The 24,879-nt window shown below is 36.8% G+C and overlaps 1 protein-coding gene across 3 annotated transcripts in view; it reads right to left on the bottom strand.

Moving 5' to 3' along the window:
- The window catches only part of LOC122815283 (centrosomal protein of 83 kDa-like), a 1,332,042-nt gene that overhangs the window by 589,583 nt on the left and 717,580 nt on the right, over positions 1–24,879 (bottom strand). For all 3 annotated transcript variants that reach the window (XM_044087644.1, XM_044087646.1, XM_044087645.1), the window contains exon 9: positions 6,797–6,954. In XM_044087644.1, coding sequence (XP_043943579.1) covers positions 6,797–6,954 — 158 coding nt within the window. The remainder of the gene's footprint in view (positions 1–6,796; positions 6,955–24,879) is intronic.

Genomic DNA, 24,879 nt, shown 5'->3' with positions numbered 1-24,879 from the left:
TATATAAATCACCATATAACTATGCTTCCTACTGAACATAACATTCAACTAAAACTAAACGTTAAATTTAAATGCATATCTGCTTCACTTATACAACAACTTCACAAATCACTCGTGACAATAATTCATATTAGTACAAAAATTGTGTCACTAAAACATCTCAAAAATATATCCTACAAACATGTTAAGTACTAAAAATACAGAAATAATAATAAAGGTGTGTCATACTATATGTGCATAACTATTGATCTGACTCTAAATCAATACACTTGTCATCCCGTGTGCATACACTACCTAAAACACTGCTGTTGTCTAACTAAAATACTATAGCGATTGTATAATAAGAATCCATGAAAATGTATTGATCATATCTATACTACTGGGAAAATGGTAAGTTTGAACTCACAAATGTAAATCTATTACATCTCCAGAATGGATTTGCAAGAAATGAAATCATTAATTCCAGGTGGATTCACTGCATCTAAATATAGTTGCCACCAAGTTTCCTTAAACCCTAACAGGGTTTTGTAATCACACCCTCGAGGGTCTGAATGAATGATTTCCAATACAGCAAACCGGAATTCATGGGATTCTCCCATCTTCTCAATGTGTCTATATAATGCATTTGTGGTGTCTTTCCTTCTTATGCTATAAATGTGATCGTATATGCATTTTCTGAAACATCTTTCGGTTTTACCTATGTAAAATCCCGAACATTGGGTGCACTTAGCCAGATATACAAGCATTTTGGTGTTACAATTACCATTTTTGAATTTCACTGTCATATGAACTACATTTTCTATTGTTATTTTAGCTGTTTCTAAAATGTAAGTACATTGGTTACACATCCCACATTTAGTTGTATATTTCCTTTTATCTTTATAAATCCCTGTTGTTGATGTTGTCTGATGAGGTCTCTCAAGGTACATTTTTATGTTATGCCCCATCTTATACACAAATCTTGGTTTTGCTCCTATAATGTCTTTCCAACTGGAATCCCCCATAATCAGAAACCGGTATTTAGTTAATATATTAATTACCTGCTCAACCTCCAAATTATAAGTGAGTATGCAAGATCGCTGGTATTGGATAGTTTCATTTTCACCATATTTGTGTTTATTTCTTCTATCATTTAATCTGAATCTATTAACATCCCCAGATCCCAATAGGGGTTTATATTTATTCCCCCATTCCAACATGACATATTGTCCTACTTTTTGCATTATCTCAATGGGATATCCTCTCTCTTGAAACAAATGTGTTATAAAAGTAATTTCATCTACCATGTCAGTGTTATGGGAGGTCACCAGTGCAGCCCATATACATTGTCCCTTAAATATATTATACTTCATTTTCTCAGGATGACAACTAACATATTCTAGGTAATCATTAGAAAAAGTGCTCTTCCGATGTGTGCGGGATTTTGTTTCCCCTCCATTTCTATAAATTAATGTGTCTAAGTAAGGCAAACCTACTTGACTATAGGCATGAGTGAATTTCAAAAATGTGCTGCTGTTGTTAATGAAATCAATAAAAATGTGTAGATTCTCAATACTGTCATCCCATAGAATATAAATATCATCTAGGAATCTAGAATAATGCCTAATTCTCTTGAAATGTTCACTAGGGAACAAGATGGTATCCTCCCAATCTAACATTACCAAGTTTGCAAAAATGGGTGCACAAGCTGTACCCATTGCCACTCACCTAGTTTGATGGAAGTGTTCACCTTCATAATAAATAAAATTATTGTCTAACACCATGGACATACATTCCATTATCAAACAAATTTTGTCCCAATCAAAATTTGTATGTCTCCTGATGCTGTTACAAAAGGTGTCCAAACCATCTTGTTTGGGGATGCATGAAAATAAATCTATAACATCTATAGTAACTACTATGTATCCTTCTTTGCATATATCTGTTGGATAGTTACTTAGGAATTCCCATGAATTCTTAACCATATGAACTATTTTATCATATATAGGTTTTAGCCAGACATCTATTATTTTACCTATTGGAAAAGTTTTGGATTTGCTGCCTGAAACTATAGGTCGAAGGGGTGGATCTGATATATTCTTGTGAACTTACAGTATACCTAACGTCGCTAATCTGGGAAATTTAACTTTCAGACAATTGAATGTCTCATCAGTTATTCTACCATCAATGTGAAATTCCTCTATATATGAATCTATACGCTGATATGCAATGTGAACCTCATTAATGGATATAGATTCATAATTTCAAGACTGATGTAAAATATCATACATTTTTTTAATGTATTGACTGTTATCATAAATAACAACCCCTCCCCCTTTGTCTGGCTTCATTACTCTGATGTTCTTATCCTTTTGCAGAGCCATTAAAGTTTGAATTTCTTCCTTGGTTAAATTGCCTCCTGATTTATTGTTTTTCACTTTGTGATAAAGTTGGTATGTCTCACGCCTCACTAATTTTTCATATATGTCTACATAGGGGTGACTAGGGGGAATAAAAGTACTTTTTTTCTTTATTTTGGGATCTGTAGTACCACTTTTTGGCAACTTTTGACTATCCTTAAACAAAATGGATAAATTTATCTTTCTCACAAACTTTTTTATCTCACATAAACAATCTACCAAGTCAAAGAAGGGGGTGGGTATATATTTAATTCCCTTTGCTAACAGATTGAAATGTGACAACTGTATCTGAGTACTGGAATAATTAAAAATATTAAAATTGTTGCAACTATAAATGTGCCCATCAACAGTAATATTATGTCTTACTTTCTTTTCATCTGTTGCCTTGATTAATTCCACTGTTTGCCCTTCCCCCAATTTTTCTGCTTGGTTTTCTTGTAATACCTTGTCTGGTTTCTGTCCATTTGATTCTTGTTTCCATATGATTTCACCTGCCTGTCTCCTACCCGATGAAAATGTGATTCATCGTACTGATAATGTGTGTTGACCATTTTGTGCATTATTTTTTGTCGACTCACTGTCTTTATCACATACCCATTTGTATGCCTGTCCTTTCTTATATTGATCAATGTCCCTTAAAATCTTCTTGTGTTTCCTTTCATTGATGCTTTGCATCTTTTTTTCTGCTACAGTATACTGTTTTTTATATAATCTCCCCCATTCTGAAAACAACAAATCATTAATTATCCTATTATTTAATATTTCTGTATCCTGAACTAATTTACAAAGTTTCTCATCATTATATTTTATTATAAGCCTCATGAAATTGAAGCCACATTCATTAAAAAATTGATTAAACTCAATAATACTTGTATCATTTATATCCGTCCCCATTGGCACCTTGAAAAACCTCAAACCCATGGGAACAATTTTCAAATTTAAACATTTATGCAAATAAGCACTGTCGGCTTTTCATCCATTAATTCTGTTTAATTTCTTTCCCAACTGATAAATCATATCCTTTAAAGTTCCTAAATTATCCTGGTTAGAGGATGAAGGACCATCCCCTTTTGTAAAAACATTGTCAAAATTACAATTATTAGTTAAAAATTTGTTTAGAAAAGTGTCCTTAATATCATTCCTTTGTCCACCTGAAAGATTGCAGGAAATAGCTTGTGAAAAAATAGGACCTTTTTGCTGTTGTATATTAGTTTTGCCCACCACTGTAGAATACGTTTTCTGAGGTGGAACTCTCTTCGGTTTGGCACCAGTATGAATAGCTTCCTCATCTACTTCATACAAAGAAAAATAAAAAGTAAAATCTGAAATGTTGGCTTTGCTGCTATTCAATTGTTCCGTGATCTCAAAAACATTCTCCAAATCTATCGGTGTTTGCCTGAACCTCGTTCCTTGTCCGTTGGGAATGTTGAAACTGTCGTTAACCTCCCCTTGGTGAAAAGTATGCGATGTAGTGCTCGGGTGGTCTTTTGGATCCTTGCCCGGATTAGTAACATCAATGTTCTTTGATGTGACATGTTCTTTATTATTGCCGCTGTTGGAAAACGTGGCTTGTAAAGGTTCACATTCATTTACAGTACCTGTAGTGACCATATCTGTTTTTTCACTGGCCCATGTAAAATCCAATACAAGTTCCAAGATCCTACTGACCTCCGTTTTCAAGGAAGTCACTTCAGCTCGCAATTTGGTTAATTCATCTTGCTCCGTTTCACTTGGAGGTGCGTTGTCACCGATGACATCTATGATAAAAACCACAACTGAATGACCGCTATACTGCTCCCGACTGAAAAGTACTCATTCATGGTGTCACCAATAAGTGCACAATACCTCTTCTTGTTTGTAAAAATAAAAATGGATTTATTGCAAGAGAATAAAAACCACGTTTAGTTTTTAGCTGAATGTTATGTTCAGTAGGAAGTATAGTTATATGGTGATTTATATACCATGTACAATGAAGTGAATAACATGTATACGGCTTTAAATGCTGCCTTCTTTGGCGCCAATTTTTAAATTTAAACAGCTTGTTTGTTTCTAAAAAGTGTTCTGAAGAAGCCCACATTTTGGTGGGTGAAAGCGCTAAACACTGTTCAGTGGTTTTTATTCTCTTGCAATAAATCAATTTTTATTTTTACAAACAAGAAGAGGTATCGTGCACTTATTGGTGACACCGTGAATGAATACTTTTCAGTTGGGAGCAGTATAGCTGTCATTCAAACTTTGGATTAAGGTGAAACTTCCTTACTCCAAGAGTTCTATGAGCTAGCAATATACATTGTTGCTTGATGCAATCTTTGACTAATCCATTTTCATTGACACAATAGTCAATGCCATGTATCATAGGTAATACATAGAGAAATGAGTCCTTCACCAGGCCAGGCACTGTCTTAACACCATATTCTCCTAAGATAATGCTCCTTTACTCATAAATGACTCTCATACTAGACATTATGCTGCTGTCTGATGTCTAAGCCCTGACCCACTAGCCCTTGTCTGGAACTTCTAGAAGGTTCCTCTTCAAACGAGACTAATGGCTCAGCTGGCCTGCTGGAAGTCCTATGGCAGAAAACTTCAAGTATCACTAATGTGTGACCAGATGATTTATAATGTTGCTCCATGGACTTATTCTGCTCATATAACAGCTGCAGAAGCTCATCCAGAGGAGAAGCAGTACTGCAGCTCAGTGACACATCCCTAAAGTGCGAACCAGAGGCACACCTCCTCTCTGTTCCTGTCTGCACAGGACAGTTGCTGGCTCAAGTCTTCACCAGTGGAGGAACACTGCAACAGCTGCAGATCCAGAATGCTGTTTCTGAAACAGACTTACATTCAGGAAATCTAGACCAAGGCATACTCTTTGAACATAATTCCTTCTGGAAATGCTCCAATCTGCATCTGGGGCTGTGATGGGACTCTCCTGCTATTTATCTCATGAGGAATTCTCAACTTCTGTCACCTTTTGGAATGCAAAGGAATCCAAACACTTCCCTAAAGTGGGAGTGTTAAACCTCTACACTTGTGGCACTGGCTGACTGAATGTGCATTCCACAAGCAGTAGAGACAATGCTGGTGTGGGTCATGGCTGACAAACCAACTAAAGTGTCCACTTGGCCAGCATATTATCTGGCAGGGCAATACATTAACATCACTAACAATAATAGCAAGATCATAACTCACAGTGAGTAAGTAGCTAAAAAGAAATGCAGGTATCTATGTGCAACATCAGATCATGTATTACCATACTCAGTACACAACACAGGCACTACAGATTTACTTCCAGCCTCTATGAGCTCTTTACTCTGATTCTAGAAAGAAGTGTACCACATGATGTTGTCTTCACGTAGCTATATATTACCATAAGATATATAATCCTCATGAGCTACATTAGGGATGAGTGCACTGGCATATTTGGTGACATTATGAAGTGGATCAGAGTTAATGCACAAGGCATCTCTGACAGAGGATTTTCCAGGTAGTTGTAAGTTCCAGTTGGTTAAAACAATGAATTCAAGGAAGACCCCATCAAGGAGAATATTTCAGGTCAGCATACAGTAGAACAGACAACACGGTCCACAGATCTTCTCAACTTCTGCTGAATTCATTATTCGTTAGTTTCAAAGTTGTTACTTCTTAGCAGAATTTGTGGTTAACATAATAAAACTGCTACTTTAACAAAAGAACCAGAAAATAATAAGGTCTCAAAATTATTGAGCCAAAGAAACAAAAAGGCATACAAACAGAAAACAAAACCATGTAACATACAAGAAATTAAATGCTTCTGTATCCAAACATCAATTGGCTAGAGGCAGTACTTTCAATCTGTAACAGTTTGGCACACTCGCATTATTTTATACTGACCCGTGGAGGATATTGACTGTGTAATTATGCTGAAAGTTGGTTCTGGGGCATGTCTGACTAATGCACTTAATCAGGAAATGTAAACCAGAAAAGCATGGGTTCAAATACAGTCATGTATATTTAGTTGTGGGTGGCATAACAGTTAAGGTGTTTACCTCAATATCAGTCAGCAAACTCTAAACAATACTGGTAGAGGCAAAGTATCTTGAAGAAATACAAAGTTAAACTGCTTTTCATCGATACAGCTCACTGCAGATGAAGGGTATAGACAACCCACTGTACTTCATAAGCACAGTATTACAAATAAGTTTCAGCCTACACACAAATATACATTTTTGTTGTATGGCATGTATATCTATATTTGCAAAAAAAGCAGCTTTATGAAATAAGTAATAAATGATAATTTAAGTCACTAAACTAGACCTACAGTTAAATGTCTGATGCAGAGTTTAAAAACACTGACATCTGTACAAAGGAGTAGAAAAATAGTGCATGGAGGAAATCAAAAGAAAAAGGGGCCATACTTTTCAGCATCTTGTTGTGTCTTCTCTGCTTGTCTTCTTGCATTTCGTACTTCTTCTTTCAGTCGTTCCAGCATCTCTCTCAGTTTTTGATTGGCCTCTATTAATTCATGTTCTGATTGTGACACTGTGCTAATCTGGATTTGCAGTTCATGAATTTGCTAAAAACACAAAAAAGATACACATTTTCACTGCACATGCACCATAAATGTTATTGTTAAGTTTGTATAAATTACAAACTAATGACAGTAGATATTCCTGAACAATGGAGAACTTCTGTGCTGTTTTTCAGTCAATTACTTATTAACTCTGCAATCCTACACAGTTCACCTAAGTTTAATGTGTAACAAGTACTGGGAACTTCCAAGATGGCTGCACATGGAGTAACAGCTTAACTCTAGCTCTCCCAATGTGAAAACAGAAACTTAGCAGAGAAAGCTGTGCACCTAGATTTCTGGGTAAATTTCAATAACTGGCTAATAAGTGCACTGCCTGGATGCCAGGAAAAAATAAATACAAAGAACCTGAAGGAAAATCAGCTACAAAAAGAGACAAAAACACTGACTGGGAAAAGTACTACAGCTGCTCAGCAAAAAGCAGTGCAAGCTCCAGACATGACTTCCAATAAGCCAGTAGAAAGTATAAGGCAACTACACTTGGACCTGACTAAAGTAAATGAAACACTGATGGAGTATGAGACGCTCCTGCACTGGCCCAGTAATCAAGAAGCCTCAATCCTCACAACTGGCAACAGTGAGGGATGTACACAATGGGAGGATGAGACACACAGAGTAAAGTACAATTTCCCTTAAGAGCACACAGAGAGCTCACATTCTTGTTTCTCCAGATCACCAATAAGACTATCCACTGGCACAGCTATAGAGTTAAGTCCTTAGCCAGGGTTCCAAGCCAAGTCCTCCCAACACTCTCTCCGTCCAACCAGTGCTTTGTGTCCCTGCCCAAGTAGCTGACACGCACACAATTGATTTATACACAAACACACACCTGAGAAAGGTTGACACAGGTTTATTAGCTATGCCCCCTTCTGCCCACACCATAAGGTAATTATCACTGCCACCAGTACCCCTTATCAGCTACTTTAAGACCCTTCCCAAAGGGTGACCAATCCTACTGTGTGATGTTACTATAAATCCAAATGGTAAATGCGACCAAGACTTGCAAGGCTATTTAGGATTGGCCTGTACAGTGTCACGAAATACATATGCAGGTACCTTAAGAGCTTAAATATGACTCACAAATATCAGCCACAAAGATTAAAATATATTTAATAAAAACAATAAAAGAACTAGACAATATTCAAACAACACAGTAACTACAGAGTTCAAAATCACAGGAAATATTGCAGGACAGTCTCAAATAAATACAGAAAACATCTAAACTAATCTTTACTATATTCCTAACTATATCTAAGAGAGATACTATGCCCAAAGTCATACTTACAGACAACACACAGGCAGAAGTGCTGATGATGGATGTTTTCACGTCAAAGACAAAATGCAAAGTTTCTCTCTGAGAAAGTTCTTAAATTAATATCAAATGTTCCTGCTGGGTCAGCTTAGTTGACAATGCTCTGTCACCTGCCTTCAGTTCCCAGGCTAACAGAAACTAACATCGCTGTGTTAAAAATACATATCTCTCAGATGTTTGCTGAGAACTGGACGTCGTAAAATAATTAAACACTTTTACATTTTAGACCCAATAATTACTTCTCTCCAAGACAATAGAAAAACCTCTAGTGCTAGACATTGTGTCTGCTTCACTGAAACTGAGAGATAACACAGATGTAAAACACTTAAATTTCAACTTATTTTCTTGAAGTTTTGTAAGTTAACTCTGTATGTTCCAGCTTCCACTATTAAAACATACATTTGCACAGATATATAGTTTGTACACATTTCTGTTCTTTTCCAGTAGGACACACTGTGGACACATCCTTGAAGCTCAGTACTGTACAAATCCTGTTCAACACACACTTCTACACTAGTAGTTTAATATACACATAACATATAGTTCTATTACATTTGTAAGAAAAGCATATGAATCATGTTGATATTCACAAATGACATATGATTATTTGCAGAATTCCATATAGCTGGGGTGGCAGTGTCACAGAGTTTATCAACTCAAAAAATAAAAGCTGAGAAAAAATGGAAGAAGCTTTAAACAGATATTCAGATAAGGTGATAAAACTGCAAAATTCAGAAGTCCAAATGAAGAAAAGGCTGGTTGAGTATGGAACTGCACCAGAAGAGATGTTTCAAAAAAATAATAGCATTAGAGGACAGAGCACGTAGGGAAAACAAGAAGTTATGTACTCACCATAACATTTAATGTATGTAGTCCATCTTGCCTCACATGAGGCTGTCCATGGATAGAGGGTGATCCAAGACTGATACCGGTGCTGGAGGGGGCAGAGTGTCGGTGCTGTAAGATGCAGCTGACGACCTGGCCAGCACGCTCCTCATGACCTCGAAAGCTGAAATCCCCAACTCCGAAGGTCGACTGACTGTGGAAGATATGGTAGTAGCCCTCAGAGCTGAAGAGATGAGGTCCGAAGCCGATACTGGATCCAAGCTCACCCAAGCCGAAGCACCAAGAGGAAGGCTAGGAGCCGAAGAAGATCGATCAGAGACCTCCCTCTCGGGACCGACCGGTGAACCAAGTATCCTGGATTCCGTGGACGGCGCCGATGGGGTCAGATCGGAGCCAAGAGGCCAGAGGGGGCTACGGGAACCGACTTCACGGCATCCGACGGAACTGACAGCTCTGGCTCCGAAAGCCAAAAAAGGCTCGGAGGAGGAACAGCCAAACAGGAGGGGAGGATGGACTCCAGGGCTGACTGGTCCAGAACCGAAAACAATTTAGCCAGCACCGATGACTGGAGCAGTTTCTGCACCGCTCTATCGACATCGTCATCAGAGAGGGACCTAGAGGATAAGGTCGGAGATCTGGAATTCCCTACATAGGGAGACCTATGAGACGGAGAAACTGGTCGAGGAACTGGAGACCGGCTCTGAACTAGAATATCTGTCACCAGGATGTCGACATAGTCGATATACTGCCTTCTGTCGGCATCGAAGCCAATAAAGCCGAAAAAGTAACAGGAAACTGACGGAGACGGAGAGCACTTTTTTGTAGATTTTTTCTCTGATTTCTTGTGCGGTTTGGAAGGAGAGGATCTGGAACCAGAAGACCTCTCCAAGTCTTCTTCAAAGGAAGGTTTCAGTAGTCCTTTTAAGATAAGCTTGTTCTTCCTCTCTTGCAGTACATGGGGACTGAAAGCCTGGCAGAACAAGCATGATTCTTGGAGATGAATAGCCCCCAAGCAGTACACGTACACTGAGTGCCCATTAGTTAATGACATCTTGTTACTACATTCTACAGACTTTTTAAAGCCCGAAGGCCTGTGTTCTTTGGGATCCTTAGACATGCTGATAAGAAAACTCCACACACCACACAGGGGAACACAGGAACACCCTTGCACCAAAACCAAACACAGACGGGCGCAGGAAACTACAGCCTCTAACTGAAATGGTCTACACCACACACAACCGCAAGGAGGATGAGGTCCTCTAATTTAAACGGGCCTAGCCCAGGAAACAAGAGACTAACACCAAAGAAACAACAAAACACCAACAAATAGGAAAAACTACAACTGGACAGTAGGGAGAACAAGGTCCTCTGACTGAAAAATGGGCCTAGCCCGTGGAAACAAGGGGTGAACGGGATACCACAAGGTCAACAGAACTGACCACACAACCAGCAGAAACAATACACACAAGGTAGCTATGAAAATAGCTTTTTGGTCAACAATTTGTTTAAATTTAGAAGAAAAAATTATACTTAGCCACGGCCAAGAGCAAAACCACGTCTGAGCATAACGAGCGGCAAACGAGATCTGGGATGGGCTCATTGCAATATGGGATACCTCCTAGCCACGAGCCAATTGAAGACTTCGAGTTAGAGTATGGCCGAGTCAGAGCCGAGGTTTGGCTCCGAACTCAAGGGTAAGAATGTAGGCGAGATTGGACTACATAACATCCTGAGATTTTCTGCTGTACCCAAGAAGCTGGAAGGAACAGACTGTATTAACTTTATGAAAGCACAAATAAGCAACTGGACTGATATTTCACAACAGGAATTGTTAATTGAAAGCGCACATTGTGTGCATGCTCCAAACCTGGCTATGAGAAAACAACGTAGACCTTTAATAATAAAGATGCAATCTTACCAGCAGGAGGAGTTGATTCTGACAAAACTGTGGCAGAAGGACAAAGTACTAAAAGTAGGAGAGAGCAGCGTGTTTGAGGAGAATGACTACTTCTTGTACATCAGGCAGAAGAGGAGTAAATTTATTCCATTATTCAGGGAATGTCGAAAAGCAGGCGTGAGATCCAAACTGCTGTACCCAGCTATCTTCAAAATATTTCTTCCCTGGAGGAACAAAATAATTTTTTGATGAAGTACATGCTAAGGAAAAAATAAAGTTTGTCCAACAAAAAATGAGCAGTGAAACAGAAGGAGATTCTGCTGCTTCTTCTTCTGGTAATAAAGACCAGAGGGAGACAGTGCCAGTGAAACATTTTCCAATGTTTTAATGGAAAATGCTTGAGAGAGGGAAAAAATCACAAGAGGTGACTAGAAGAATCTAGGATACACTGGAAATGAAGCAGAGACAGGTTTTGGGAGCTGGATATGAACAGGAAAAGAACAAGAAAATCTGGAAAGGACTTTATTGGACTTTGTTAAACTTGTAGGGGAATCAAAGGCATATGCCCTACTTCTTGTCATTAATGTTTGGAGAATAAAATCAGTAACTTGGAAATTTACAAATGTGGATTACAAAGCAATAATTATATTGACATAACACGAAAATCTGAAAATATTCGACTTTGTTAAACTTGTAGGAGACTCGAAAGCATATGCCCTACTTCATATTATTAATGTTCACAGAAATACTCAGGAGGGGAAAATGAGGGAGAAAGGTAACTCTAAGTAAAACAATTCATTTTGTAATAGTACTATTTTGATAGGGCATGATTTTTTTAGTATGCTATAAAGTAATTTTTTTCAGTTATTTTTACGTGTAATGAAGATACTAATGTAAATAAGTGCTCCTTTTTCTATCTCCCTTCACTCTTTCTCCTTGTTCAGTTTTAAGAAATGTAGGCACTGCAATGTTTAAAAAATCTGGTTAAAAGAGCACGACAAAAGAAAAATTAGTGTGCTATTTCTCATTCCTGCATAAGGGAATGACTGGGTTAGGCCATTAGCTTAATCTAGTAACAATTTCAAGAGAAAGCAAGTAAACAAAATAATATTGATTATTATAAAGCTTTTTTTTTTTGCTAGTGAACAGTTTTGTGTCTGGTTCTCATGTCTCTAGCAGACAATCTGATAAAGAGAAATGGCTTGCAGAAAATGTTTTCTAAAAGCATTCAAGTGTTTTCCCAGTTGAGACAGCTATAAAGATAAGATTAAGCCAGAGAGCACTTAATAGAACCACAGGCTGTACCATGTGCCTTATCATGGATAAACTTTCTTTTAGGTTATCTGAAGTGTGTGTGTGGGGGGCTGTCAGTTTGGAACATTTGTTCCTATTAGGAGACTAAAACTTCAATATTTGAAGATGTACATATGTTTGTGTGTTATTATTAAGTCAATAGGTTTTAGGGGGTATTGGGGTATGTTTGTATTTTTTTTCAGGGTTTTCAATAAAACAAAAACTTCTGCAAGATGTGACATACGCTGAAATGGAGATGACAAGAAACAACAACATAAAAGATTAGCCTGCTAAAGAGTACAGGCATGGAACATATAAGCTAGAACTAGACATTTAACAAAAAAATATGTTACCGATAAAAGGTAGGAATAACAATTTTTCAAGAATATGATGCTTTCTGTAATGTCTTTAAATGTTAATGGTCTCACAGGTAAATACATAAAAAAAAAAGAAAGAGTAGCGAACTATATTAAAAATGTAGAGTGCAAATAGCTATGTATAGGAGACACACCTGGAAAAAAATGAACATGTGAATTTGATAAAGAAAGGTTTTCAGGGTGGTTATACAGTGGAATACTTGTGGCAAAGGAAGATAGGAGTACTTATATTAATTGCAAGAGGAGATACAATAGTGATAGAAGAGGATAAAGACAATAATGGTAGTTTGGAGTACTAAGGGGTTATTGGCAAGGGAGGAGGATTACACTGGCATCCATTTATATTCCACTGAAAGCTGCTATAATGGAGCTTAAGAAAATCCTGGGAGAAATAATCAGCTAGATCCAAAAACACAAATGCAACAACAGATAGCAAAGCAAAAACAAAACGTCAGTAGGAGAAACCACTTTAATATCGAGCAGAGCTTTCGGATATAATCCTTTGTCAATACTAAAATACATGAGTACATTCTCTGTATATATAGGTCCAAGAAGAGTCATATGATTGGCAGCCAAAATCACATGACTTATATTTAAAACATGACAGACAAGAAGTAAATAAAAATAAAGATAAAAATAAGAACACTGTTAAAATTGTAACTATACATTCAATACATATAAGGTATTAACAAAATTGTTAAAATAATTAAATGCATTTAATGCATGTAATGCATGATGTATGGAACTATATCACAACTTAGTTCTACTAAGCTTAATCAGTATTGGTTTAATACTAACCATAGTGTTGAGGCCAGGGGAGGTCACTGGCCAAATCAAAATCCCACCCATATTCTTTGGTTTCTAGGGCATTGTTGATATCTCCCCCCTAATGGAGGGTTGAACACAGTCTATAGCCCTAAACCATTTTATCTATACACCTCCTAATATCTGATTTAGATATACTAAATGAGTAGTTGTACATGTAGCTGATATATGAAACTTGAACTTCTTTTTTTTACAGGGGTGCACAAATAAATCACTATCTTCACAAATGATGTTCAACACACAACACAACAGTTAACATTTTGTATGACCAGGGACTGGAGAGACAGGACACATAAGTGTTAGTAGGAAAGGAAAATCCTTATAGGACACTTTTTTTTTTTCAGTTTCTTATATAAGCAAAGTATGGTCTATTTAAAAAATTTTCAAATTCATCACTAGCCATAAGAACTAGCCAATTATTACAAATAATCTGTTTAATTAATATCTTATGAGTGTTTCCTGTGAAGTAAATCTGTCATGTCCCTCACCCTCACAATCAAAACTAGAAAAAAAAGCTTTTTCTCATTCTCCCTGTCTTCAATAATTTCCTCTTCTCATTAGAAATTAACATATCACTATATCCACTATAAAGGTATGGGGCATATGTGCATGAGTGTGAGTGTACCTGCACTGCATAACGTCTTTCCTATGTAAACTCGTGTATAGTGTCCCCTTCAATAGTTATGTTAATGTGTTTCTAGACAGCACATTTTAAATTTCAAAAGGGAGATAATGAGTTTAAATATAACACAAACTCATTTAATTCTAACAGTTTTATATTATGTCTATAGCCACACCTGTCAGCTGTAAGTACAAAGAACCATCAAAAAGGAAGATGTTATTCCTTAATACCACATCAATAAGGCTACACATATTTTCAATTTTCCTAAAATTAGGCTCAGGACAAGATATCAAGAATTCTCTTAACAATTCAATTCCTATATCAATCGGAATAACCGTGAATAGGGAAACAATGTCAAGAGTCACCAAGTAGTATTTCTTATTAATTAAATCTATTTTACCTATACTATACAGAGCTTTAAGTTTAGATATAAAATCTATAGTATCAGACAATAGGTCTCATGGGTGGGTCTGTCCGTGACTTCTGGATCTTTGGAATGCCATACAATTGTGGAATAACAGGGCAAGGAACAGTCAAGTAATTAAACAGATCAATATCTATATCAGCTTGTTTAATAATGATGTTCTCACAAGATTGCAGCTCTCTATATGCCTTAAATTCTTCACAAGTTAAATTGAAGCATTTCTTATCATCTCTAAAGTTTGCGTAGTAAGCATTTTTTATCTGACTACATGAACAGGGATAAAAGTGCTTAAACGTTTAAAGGTTTGTTTGATCAGCATACTATTACCAAACACTAATTTTAAGCTTAAAAGTCTAGTAAACTGTTTCAAGTCTGTCTGTGGATTTCTTGCTGTATTTGCTCACCCCTAAAGGGCTGTCCAACTTCCTTTTGTTAGGTGCAACCACGCTTGGCGAAGTGAGATTTCTTGAAGAAGCTGCATGCTCCTTTACAGTCTCCGCATGTTTCCTTTTGAGAAATCATTAATGTCCCTGAGGAGCTTACGTTTCTTAGTAGCGGTTTCTCCTACTGACGTTTTGTTTTTGCTTTGCTATCTGTTGTTGCATTTGTGTTTTTGGATCTTGCTACTTGCTGGTTTCAAAGGATTCCACCTTTTAAGGTCTGTTTGGCAGCTTTTCTAGTCAACATATGGCAAATTCAATTGCTTCTATTAAGTCTCTCATCAATATGGAGGTTAATCCATTGCTGCATGTTGTTGAAGGGACTAGTGAAATGCCTATGGATAATTCTACTCTTGCTCATGATGCTATTTCAGAGTTCAATAAATCTCTGGAGCTCTTGGAAAGAAAAGCTAATAGTTTTGAACTACTCAAGAAGTGGCAACAACTAAATATTAAACTAGGCATTGATTACATGTGTCTTATGAAATATTTTTCTAACATTGAAGAAGGTCTTAAAAAAGAAATTACTGTCCTTGAAAATGACTTAGTGACTATTTTGAATCTATATGGTAGAAAGAATGCAAGCCTTAGATGTGAAGATGGAAGCTACTAAGAAACGTAAGCTCCTCAGGGACATTAATGATTTCTCAAAAGGAAATATCTTCTCTTGGCCAAGAGAAAATTATGTTAAATATAGAAACAACGCTATGGCAAAACAACCAGCCAATTCTCCACTAGATACTCTTGATGTAATTAATGATAACATCGCTTTGCCTCATCATACACGTATTGATTGCTCTGAGCCCAACCCCCCGACTATAGGACCAGATGGTTTGGGATGATAGATAATGCCAGCGGTGCAAAAAATAGAAGGATACAGCAAACTATGCTTAATTTTGGAGACTGTAAGCAGCTTCTTCAAGAAATCTCACTTCGCCAAGCGTGGTTGCACCTAACAAAAGGAAGTTGGACAGCCCTTTAGGGGTGAGCAAATACAGCAAGAAATCCACAGAGGTACATTGAATCTTTCTAGCTTCCAATTACATGAAGCACACTACTCGCTCCTGTCCAAAGGGTTGAACTTTATTCCTTCATGTAGTGACGACTTAGTTACAGCGCTCACAGACTTGAAACAGTTTACCAGACTTTTAAGCTTAAAATTAGTGTTTGGTAATAGTATGCTGATAAAACAAACCTTTAAACGTTTAAGCACTTTTATTCCTGTCCATGTACCTGTAGTTAAGGCATTCCACGACCTGTGTGAGTGTCAGATAAGAAATGCTTACTACGCAAACTTTAGAGATGATAAGAAATGCTTTAATTTAACTTGTGAAGAATTTAAGGCATATAGAGAGTTACAATCTTGTGAGAACATCATTATTAAACAAGCTGATAAGGGGGGAGTTGTTGTGCTTATGGATAAAGATAAGTACACTTCAGCTATGTTAATGCTACTGTTGGATACTGTGGCTTTCAGGTGTGTTACTTCTGTGGACGTCAAGAACTGTGTTTCGTATGTCAATATGGTGATATATGAATTACAATTGAATGGTGACATAGATATTGATCCGTTTAATTACTTAACTGTTCCTTGCCCTGTTATTCCACAATTGTATGGCATTCCAAAGATCCACAAGTCACGGACAGACCCACCCATGAGACCTATTGTGTGACTGAACCCATCTCAGTATATCTACATGCCCAACTTCAACCTTTCTTAAGTACATGTGAATCTATTCTTCGTGATACTATAGATTTTCTATCTAAACTCAAAGCTTGGTATAGTATAGGCAAAATAGATTTAATTAATAAGAAATACTACTTGGTGACTCTTGACATTGTTTCCCTATTCACGGTTATTCCGATTGATATAGGAATTGAGTTGTTAAGAGAATTCTTGATATCCTGCCCTGAGCCTAATTTCAGGAAAATTGAAAATATGTGTAGCCTTATTGATGTGGTATTAAGGAATAATATCTTCCTTTTTGATGGTTCTTTGTACTTACAGCTGACAGGTGTGGCTATGGGTACTTTATCAGTGGGAAAGAAACTTTTTGTTTTGTGATACCAATCAGTACAGACATAATATAAAATTTTTTCAACGTTTTGTTGACGACTGTTTTCTGCTATGGGAGGGTACACTGTTAGAATTAAATGAGTTTGTGTTATATTTAAACTCATTATCTCCCTTTTTGAAATTTAAAATGTGCTGTTCAGAAACTACTATTACTTTTTTGGACATTAACATAACTATTGAAGGGGACACTATCGTTAGTGCAGGCAGGTACACTCATGCAACTAGCAGGCATGCACCCCATGCCTTTAAGATCACAATTTTGTAGACTTAGTAGGTACAATACGGAGAACCATCACTTTGATAAACAATTGGACGAAATGCTGGCTGATTTCACTTCTAGTGGATATAGTGATATGTTAATTTCTAATGAGAAGAGGAAATTATTGGAAGACAGTTTTGAATGTGAGGGCCAATGACAGATTTACTTCACAGGAAACACTCATAAGATATGTAACCTCATATAACTTAAAAACACCTTTAATTAAACAGATTATTTGTAATAATTGGCTAGTTCTTATGGCTAGTGATGAACTGAAAGCAATTTTAGGGAATAGACCATACTTTGCTTATAAGAATATGAGAACTCTTAAAAGTGTCCTATGCTATAAGGATTTTCCTACTAACACTTATGTTCCTGTCTCTTCCAGCCCTGGTACATACAAATGTTATAACTGTTCCTGTTGTGAGAACATCATTTGTGAAGATAGTGATTTCTTTGTGCACCCTGTAAATAAAAAGAAGTTCAAGTTTCATATATCAGCTACATGTACAACTACTCATTTAGTATATCTAGCTATCTGCATGGCCTGTGATTCCTTCTTAAGGAAAGAATCACAAAACATAAATCAGATATTAGGAGGTGTATAGATAGAAATGCATTATCTAAGCACATTATGGAGTGTGGGCAGCAACATACCTTTAAGTTTAGGGCTATAGACTGTGTTCAACCCTCCATTAGGGGTGGAGATATCAACAATGCCCTAGAAACTAAAGAATATGGGTGGATTTTGAGATTGGCCAGTGACTCTCCCCCTGGCCTCAACACTATGGTTAGTATTAAACCAATACTGATTAAGCTTAGTAGAACTAAGTTGTGATATAGTTCCATACATCATGCATTACATGCATTAAATGCATTTAATTATTTTAACAATTTTATATGTATTGAATGTATAGTTACAATTTTAACAGTTCTTATTTTTTATCTTTATTTTATTTACTTCTTGTCTGTCATGTTTTAAATATAAGTCATGTGATTTTGGCTGCCAGTCATATGACTCTTCTCGATATTAAAGTGGTTTAGAAATAATCAGCTTTCAGGAAGAAATATCACTTATAGATGGGGACAGGAATTTGATTTGCAAACGTGAAGATATGTCTGGGGGGGCCAAAAAGGGAAAATATAACAACAGAGGGTAGATTTTTAAAGACAGTTACGAAAATATTTGGCATGGAAGACGTGAGAATTTACATATTATTCCCCAAGATACAGAAACTGGGCAAGCCTAGACAGGATTTACATTTCGCAGGAACATGTGCACTTAATTGAAGGTCTTGATATGTACCCAATAACTATTTCAGATCATGCTCCAATACTAACTAAAATAAAAACACAGTAGTGAAATAAAAATGAGACACTGTCTCTTTCCCATCTATCTACTGAAAAGAGAGGAGTTTAAGGAATGGGTAGTGGAAATTATTCAGGAGCTATTAGAGAAGATAGAAATTTCTTCTGAAAATATAGCTAGGGAGTGGGATAAAATTAAAGTTGAGTTTAAAAATAGGATGGAAATAAAAGAAAGGGAGATATGGTTAAGAAGTAACAAGAATTATTTAGAGGGACTGACAAATGTTAAAAGTATTGCAAAATAGAGGGAATCTCACAGGAGAAGAAGAGGAGCAACTGCAGAATGCTAAACAGAAAATAAGGTATTATCTTGATAATATGCACAAGTTCAGAAAGATGTTAAGTAACTGGTTTTTGATTATAACTCTAGAGCACAAAACCTCTTAGCACAATGACCCAGGCAACAGAAAGTAGAAAGGGCTGTCAGCAAACTTAGGGAGCCTATAACAAGGAAAATAACAAGGGATCCTGTAGAAATATTTTGGAAATTCTATGAAAGTCTGTATAAAGCAGAGAAATATGGAAATCAAGAAAAGATATAAATGAAAATGTTTATGGTAGAATTAAATATGCCAAGGTTAGAGGTAGAGGAGGCTCAATTACTAACAGGATAGGAGAATATGAGATAAAAATGAATATGAGATAAAAATGGTGATGTATAACCAATCTATAAGAAAGTGCCCAGGAATAGATGGTATTCCTGTGGAAGTTTGGAAGTTAGGAGGGAAAAACTGATAAAGATCTGGAAGGTTTTGTTTAACAGTATTTTAAAAGAAGGAGAAGTACTAACATCCTGGAAGAAAGCAGTGGTAGCTGTAATTCCTAAAGAGGGTGAAGAGCCATCAGATCCAGCTTTATACAGGCCCATTTCAGTATTAAACTATGCTCATAAAGTGTTTATGTCTAGAATGGCTAAATAAATGGCAAAAATGATGCCAAAATTGATAGATATGGCTCAATGTGGTTTTGTGGAGGGGAGACAAACATTTGACAACATTAACAGAAAATGATGATCCAGAGGGAAGGAGAATGAAAGAGAATACCAGTGTTGCTGGTGGGTCTTGATGCAGAGAAAGCATTTGACAGAGTAAGCTGTGACCAGAGGAGATTAGAAAGGACTGGGAAGAGAGATTGAATAAGCAATTCAAAAGAAACAGTGGGGGATATAGGTATGTTTTCCAAATATGCAACAAAGTCTAGAAGATTATGAATCTTTGCATGGAAGTGTTTACATAGGTATTTTTAAACTCCAAGCAGACTCCAAAGAATTTTTCCTCAGGCATACAACAAATGTTGGAGGTGTGATGGGGAAGAAAGAAGTAACTGGGAACATATTTTCTGAGTGTGCAATGAGTTGGCAGACTAAAAGATTCCTTGCAGACTTGCTCTGTCGGTGATACTGGGTAAGCATACTGGTGTAACTAAGAAAATGATTTTTTGAGCTATAATATAGATAATCAAAGTCTAAGCCAACTTTCCTAAAAGTATTGAAGACAATAACAGATATAAAACAACTGGAACTAGGATCCTTAGAAATGGGTAGGCACAGATTAAATAGGAAAAAAATGGGAATTGTGGGATCAGTACAATCAGAGGAAGAATGAGGTTTAAAAGAAATTAGGATGTGAATGGGCTATGTAATGTTTAACTGACAATGACTGGATATATTATAAGTCATGTATAATGTTTACAGCTACAGTTGTCAGCATGGTTTGAAATGTATAATGGTCGCAACTGAAATTATGTCTGTATGGTTTATTTTCATTTATATAATTGTAAGGTTACCCATGTCATACATGATCATTTAATAAAGATGTTTCTTGTTTAAAAGAAATGTGCAACATGTACCAAGACTGCATTTCACATTATTAGCTTCACTAGCAGCACTGGTCTTACCTGAAGAGAGACTGAAAAGTGAAGTTAGTGCTACTGATCATTAATAATTTTCTTCCTGTTAAAATGACTGTCACTCCTGCTTTGCTGACACAGGCATACATGTTTTTTTAACACCTTTAGTAACTTCACATGCTGCATAGCGTCACTGGTAAACAGTTATATAAAGAAAACAACCCATTAGAAAGTTTTCCTTTTCATGCATTATACCTATATGGTTTCTTTGTTGACAAGTATTCATTTTAATTTTACATAGATTACTCAAGTCCTGCATTCTTTGAAATTATTATTCTGCAGGTACTGTTCACACAAATCCAATTTACTTCTGCATAGTTTGATCCCAGACCTCTGATTCTTTTAGCTCATTTACAAAATTCAATAATTCAGTGACTGCTCATTTATATTTTGATTTCCATTTTCTAGTAATTTCTTGTTTTTGGCAGAAAAAAGCATTAATCTTAATAGGGCTTTACTTTGCCAAGGTAATATTCCAGCTCAAAAGAATAATTTCATTAGCTAATAATTTGCTCTCCTAACATTTTGACAAAGTACCCTGTAATCTGCCAGCTCGTATTCTCAGGAAACATTTTCTCAAGTACCCCTCTCTTTCCTATCACACTTTCAACATTTGTTAACTACAGATGAATTTTTTTTCTGAAGTTTAAATGGGGTATAAAAATAACAGTGCAAACATTTCCACGCACAAATCCTACCCCTTGTAGATTTTGTTGCATTCTTGCAAGATATACAAATATCCCTCTATTTTTGTCTTGTATACTGCTTTTCAATTCTCACTCCACACTCTCTTCTAACCTCTTCTGATTATTTCTTACAGTTATCAGACATTACTTTATTTTATATGCCCTACCAATTATCCCTTTTTTAACTGTGAATTATGTTCTAAACTCAATTAAAAACGCAACCAGAGTTGTTTTTTTTCATTTAACACTCTTCTATCCCTTTCTCTTTGCCTTTACTCAGTTATCAGCCCTCAGACAGAGGGCTATGCTACCAAATTAGCTGCAGTGAAGGTACAGTGATGCTAGGCTCAAACCTCCCTCCCTTCTACATTGACATCACTGGTAACATCAGGCAAGTATCCAAAGCAAGGTCAGGACACCAGTTATATCAGCTCCAGAGGGCAATAGAGTGAAAAGTAAAAAAGTGCCTTAAGTAAGGACCTTCTCCTGTATTGTAACTGTTTAGTTAGGTACCTTTTGGATTAGTGTAGGGAATTTCACTCTTGTTGGTATCTCCTGTCTTAGAATGAACGCAGCTGCCCCCTTTCATCTTATTTTGTGAATACTTTCCATACTGGGTTCCCAATTAGTTTTTTCTTGACTGCTGTACCCTAGATGCACTCCTTTGTCTCTCAGTTGTAAGGTACAGTAAGTTACTATTGAGTTTTGGCTGCTGCCTGTCCCCAGTATGCTACAGGTATCTCACTCCTAACTCCCTGTCTACTTTCCCCCATCTGGGCTGGCCTCGTTCTATCTCCTTCGGCACCCTCATACTGCTATTTAATACACTGTCCTTTTCTCTCTCTTGCTGAATATGATATTCCCTGTTTTCTGTGTTAATACTTCCAACTTTTTGCTGTTGGTTTTCAACACTGCCACTGCTGTTGTTGTGTCTTGGTCTATTAACATTTTTGCTCACCTTTTCATAAGTCTAACTGATGGTTTTCCTACAGGAGTCAGCTTGATGCCCCCTCCACTTCACTTCCTTTATATTGGGCCTACCCCTCCCTATTCAAATGCCAACCTATCACAAGACCCCTAACTCCTCCCACCTGCAGCAAACAATCTCACAAATGACCACTCACAGGCTCTGACTTCCCATCCACAGAAATTACATCTGCCTCATCAGCGCTTCATACAGTTACATGCACCTACATTCTATTAGTGTCCTGAGTTATAGTCTGCTCCTTATACCTCTGACCGACTTCAAATATCACTGATATTCCTCCATTTCTGTTCTCATTATTACATGATTAGCATTAACTAGCACAACAAATGTTTTCTACTTACTTCTCTTCACCTCTGACTCCCTCCACTTCATACTAGATACTACACTTCACTTATTCATCTCTATAACCAACAAAATCTCAAATGTTTCTCCAAGTTTCATGTCTCTTTCTGCTGCCAATAGCATCCTATCTAACAATCTATCACTGTATACTTCCACCTCTATACACCTCTTCTACTGTGGTTGTTTACTCAGCACACTATGAAATCAGAAATAGCTATATCATTATTGTCTTTTTAATCTCTCACCTTGTCTTTATTTTAAGCACAATATTTCACTATCACCATTCTACTCAAAAAATAAAACTCTTACAGGCCCCCTCTAAATCAATATACTACCGCTCAAAAAATCCCAGAGTGGGCGATATCCACCCCAAACCAAATCCCAAAAACTCACCAATTAATCTAAATAGCAAGGAACCACCCCTACAACATTATCATTAAACAACCACCTATCCATACTAATAAAACTAGCATATCAAACCCTTCACCCCCCATCATTCCCCTATTTATCTTATAAAAAAAAATGTCACTATAAAACTCCACAGCAATTGTAACACAACTACATTCCTGGATATCATAGTTTAACCCGGACATTCTTGCCATCACACAAACCTGGCTTAAACTTAACATTAAAGATTCTGAACTACTCCCTCCAGGCTACAGTATTTTCAGATCTGATAGGCCCCACAAGAAAGCAGGAGGAGTAGCCTTAATTTATCCAGATTCATATGATCTCTCTCTCCCTATTCACATAGCATCTGAATATTCCAAAATGCCGAAATACAAGCATCACTGCTGAGGCTTAACAATAAAAAAAGAAGTTATATAGTCACTACAAGTTTCATATGTGGTGTCCATTTTTATTCTTCCTCAACATGTGGGTTCAGATCCAATCCTTGGATCCAACTCAGCCGCTTTTTACATCTTGTGGATACTGCAAACTCTCGAGCTCCTCCCTTACCCATAATGCTGTAGCCCCCCTCCATAACTCAGATCTTGTTTGCTGCCCTTTATTGCTAAATAACAGTGCAAGAAATAATGGTTGTATGAGAAACCACTATCCCACTATCTGGAGCTCAAACAACAGGAACTTTAGTTTCCACAGTATCTTCTCATTTTTTCTGAGGTCATAAACAAAAGGTAGGGGGTTGGAAGAAGGGGAGTTGAGGAAGAATGAAACTGGACAACACAGATGGAATGTTATGGTGAGTATATAAATTCTTCATCTGTTGATGTCAGTTTTCATTCTTTCCTCAACATGTGGGACAGCGTCCCCAGCTACCTGAATCCCGGGTGGACATTAAGAAAGGATATTCCTGAGTACTGTTGAGCCAAAGCCTGCTCTTCCCTTAGAGTCTAGATCAACTTTGCAATGAGTAATAAAGGTGTGAGGATTAGCCCAAGTAGCTGCAGCACAAATATTGTCCATGGAAGATCTGAATAGAAATTCTGAAGAGGTTGCCATAGATCTGGTTGAACGAGCTCACAAGGTTTTTGGCAAAGATGAACCCAATTTGTTGTAGACAAAGGAAATGAAAACAGTTAGCCATTTAGCTAAAATTACTTTGGCAACTGGCTTTCCCAATCTTGATTCTGAAAAGGAGACTAATAATTTATCTGATTTTTCCAATTTTTTTCAGATCAATGAAGATAGAAACACAATTGTCTGTGAATGTCCAACAAATGTAAAATGCATTCATGTTTGTTTGAGAAATTTGGAAAGAAAACTGGGAGATTGATAGAATGATTAATGTTGACGCCTGACACCACCTTAGGAAGAAAAGATGGATTGGTTCGTAAGGATACCCTAGGTTTATGAAAAATTAAATACGGAGGTTCAGAAGATAAGGCTTGAAGTTCTGAAACTCTCCTAGCTAGTGTTATGGATACTAAAACTATAATTTTTCATGTTAAAACCTTTAATTCACACCTTGCAGCCGGTTCAAATGATGACTGAGTCAGGGCTTGTAACACTAAATTCAAATCCCATGGTGGAGTAGGATCTTTAAAGGGGCGTCTGAGTAAAAAGGTTCTTTTTATAAATGCCTTACAGAGTCGTGAAGAAACTAAGGTAGACTAGTCAACTCCTATATAAAGATTAGAAATTGCAGCTAATTGTACTTTAACTCTTGAGGAACTGGACCCTTTAATAAAAATTTTAGCCAAAAATGTAAGAACTTTGGGTAGCAGCACTGAAAAGGGGTTGAGGTATTTCTGTTGTACCCAAAAAACAAATCTCTTCCATTT

The sequence above is a fragment of the Protopterus annectens genome, chromosome 11.part0 (genome assembly GCF_019279795.1).
Source record: "Protopterus annectens isolate FY-2018-M chromosome 11.part0, PAN1.0, whole genome shotgun sequence".
Taxonomy (NCBI): domain Eukaryota; kingdom Metazoa; phylum Chordata; order Ceratodontiformes; family Protopteridae; genus Protopterus; species Protopterus annectens.
Note: the sequence above shows the minus strand (reverse complement) of the source record. Positions and strands in the feature narration are given on the sequence as shown.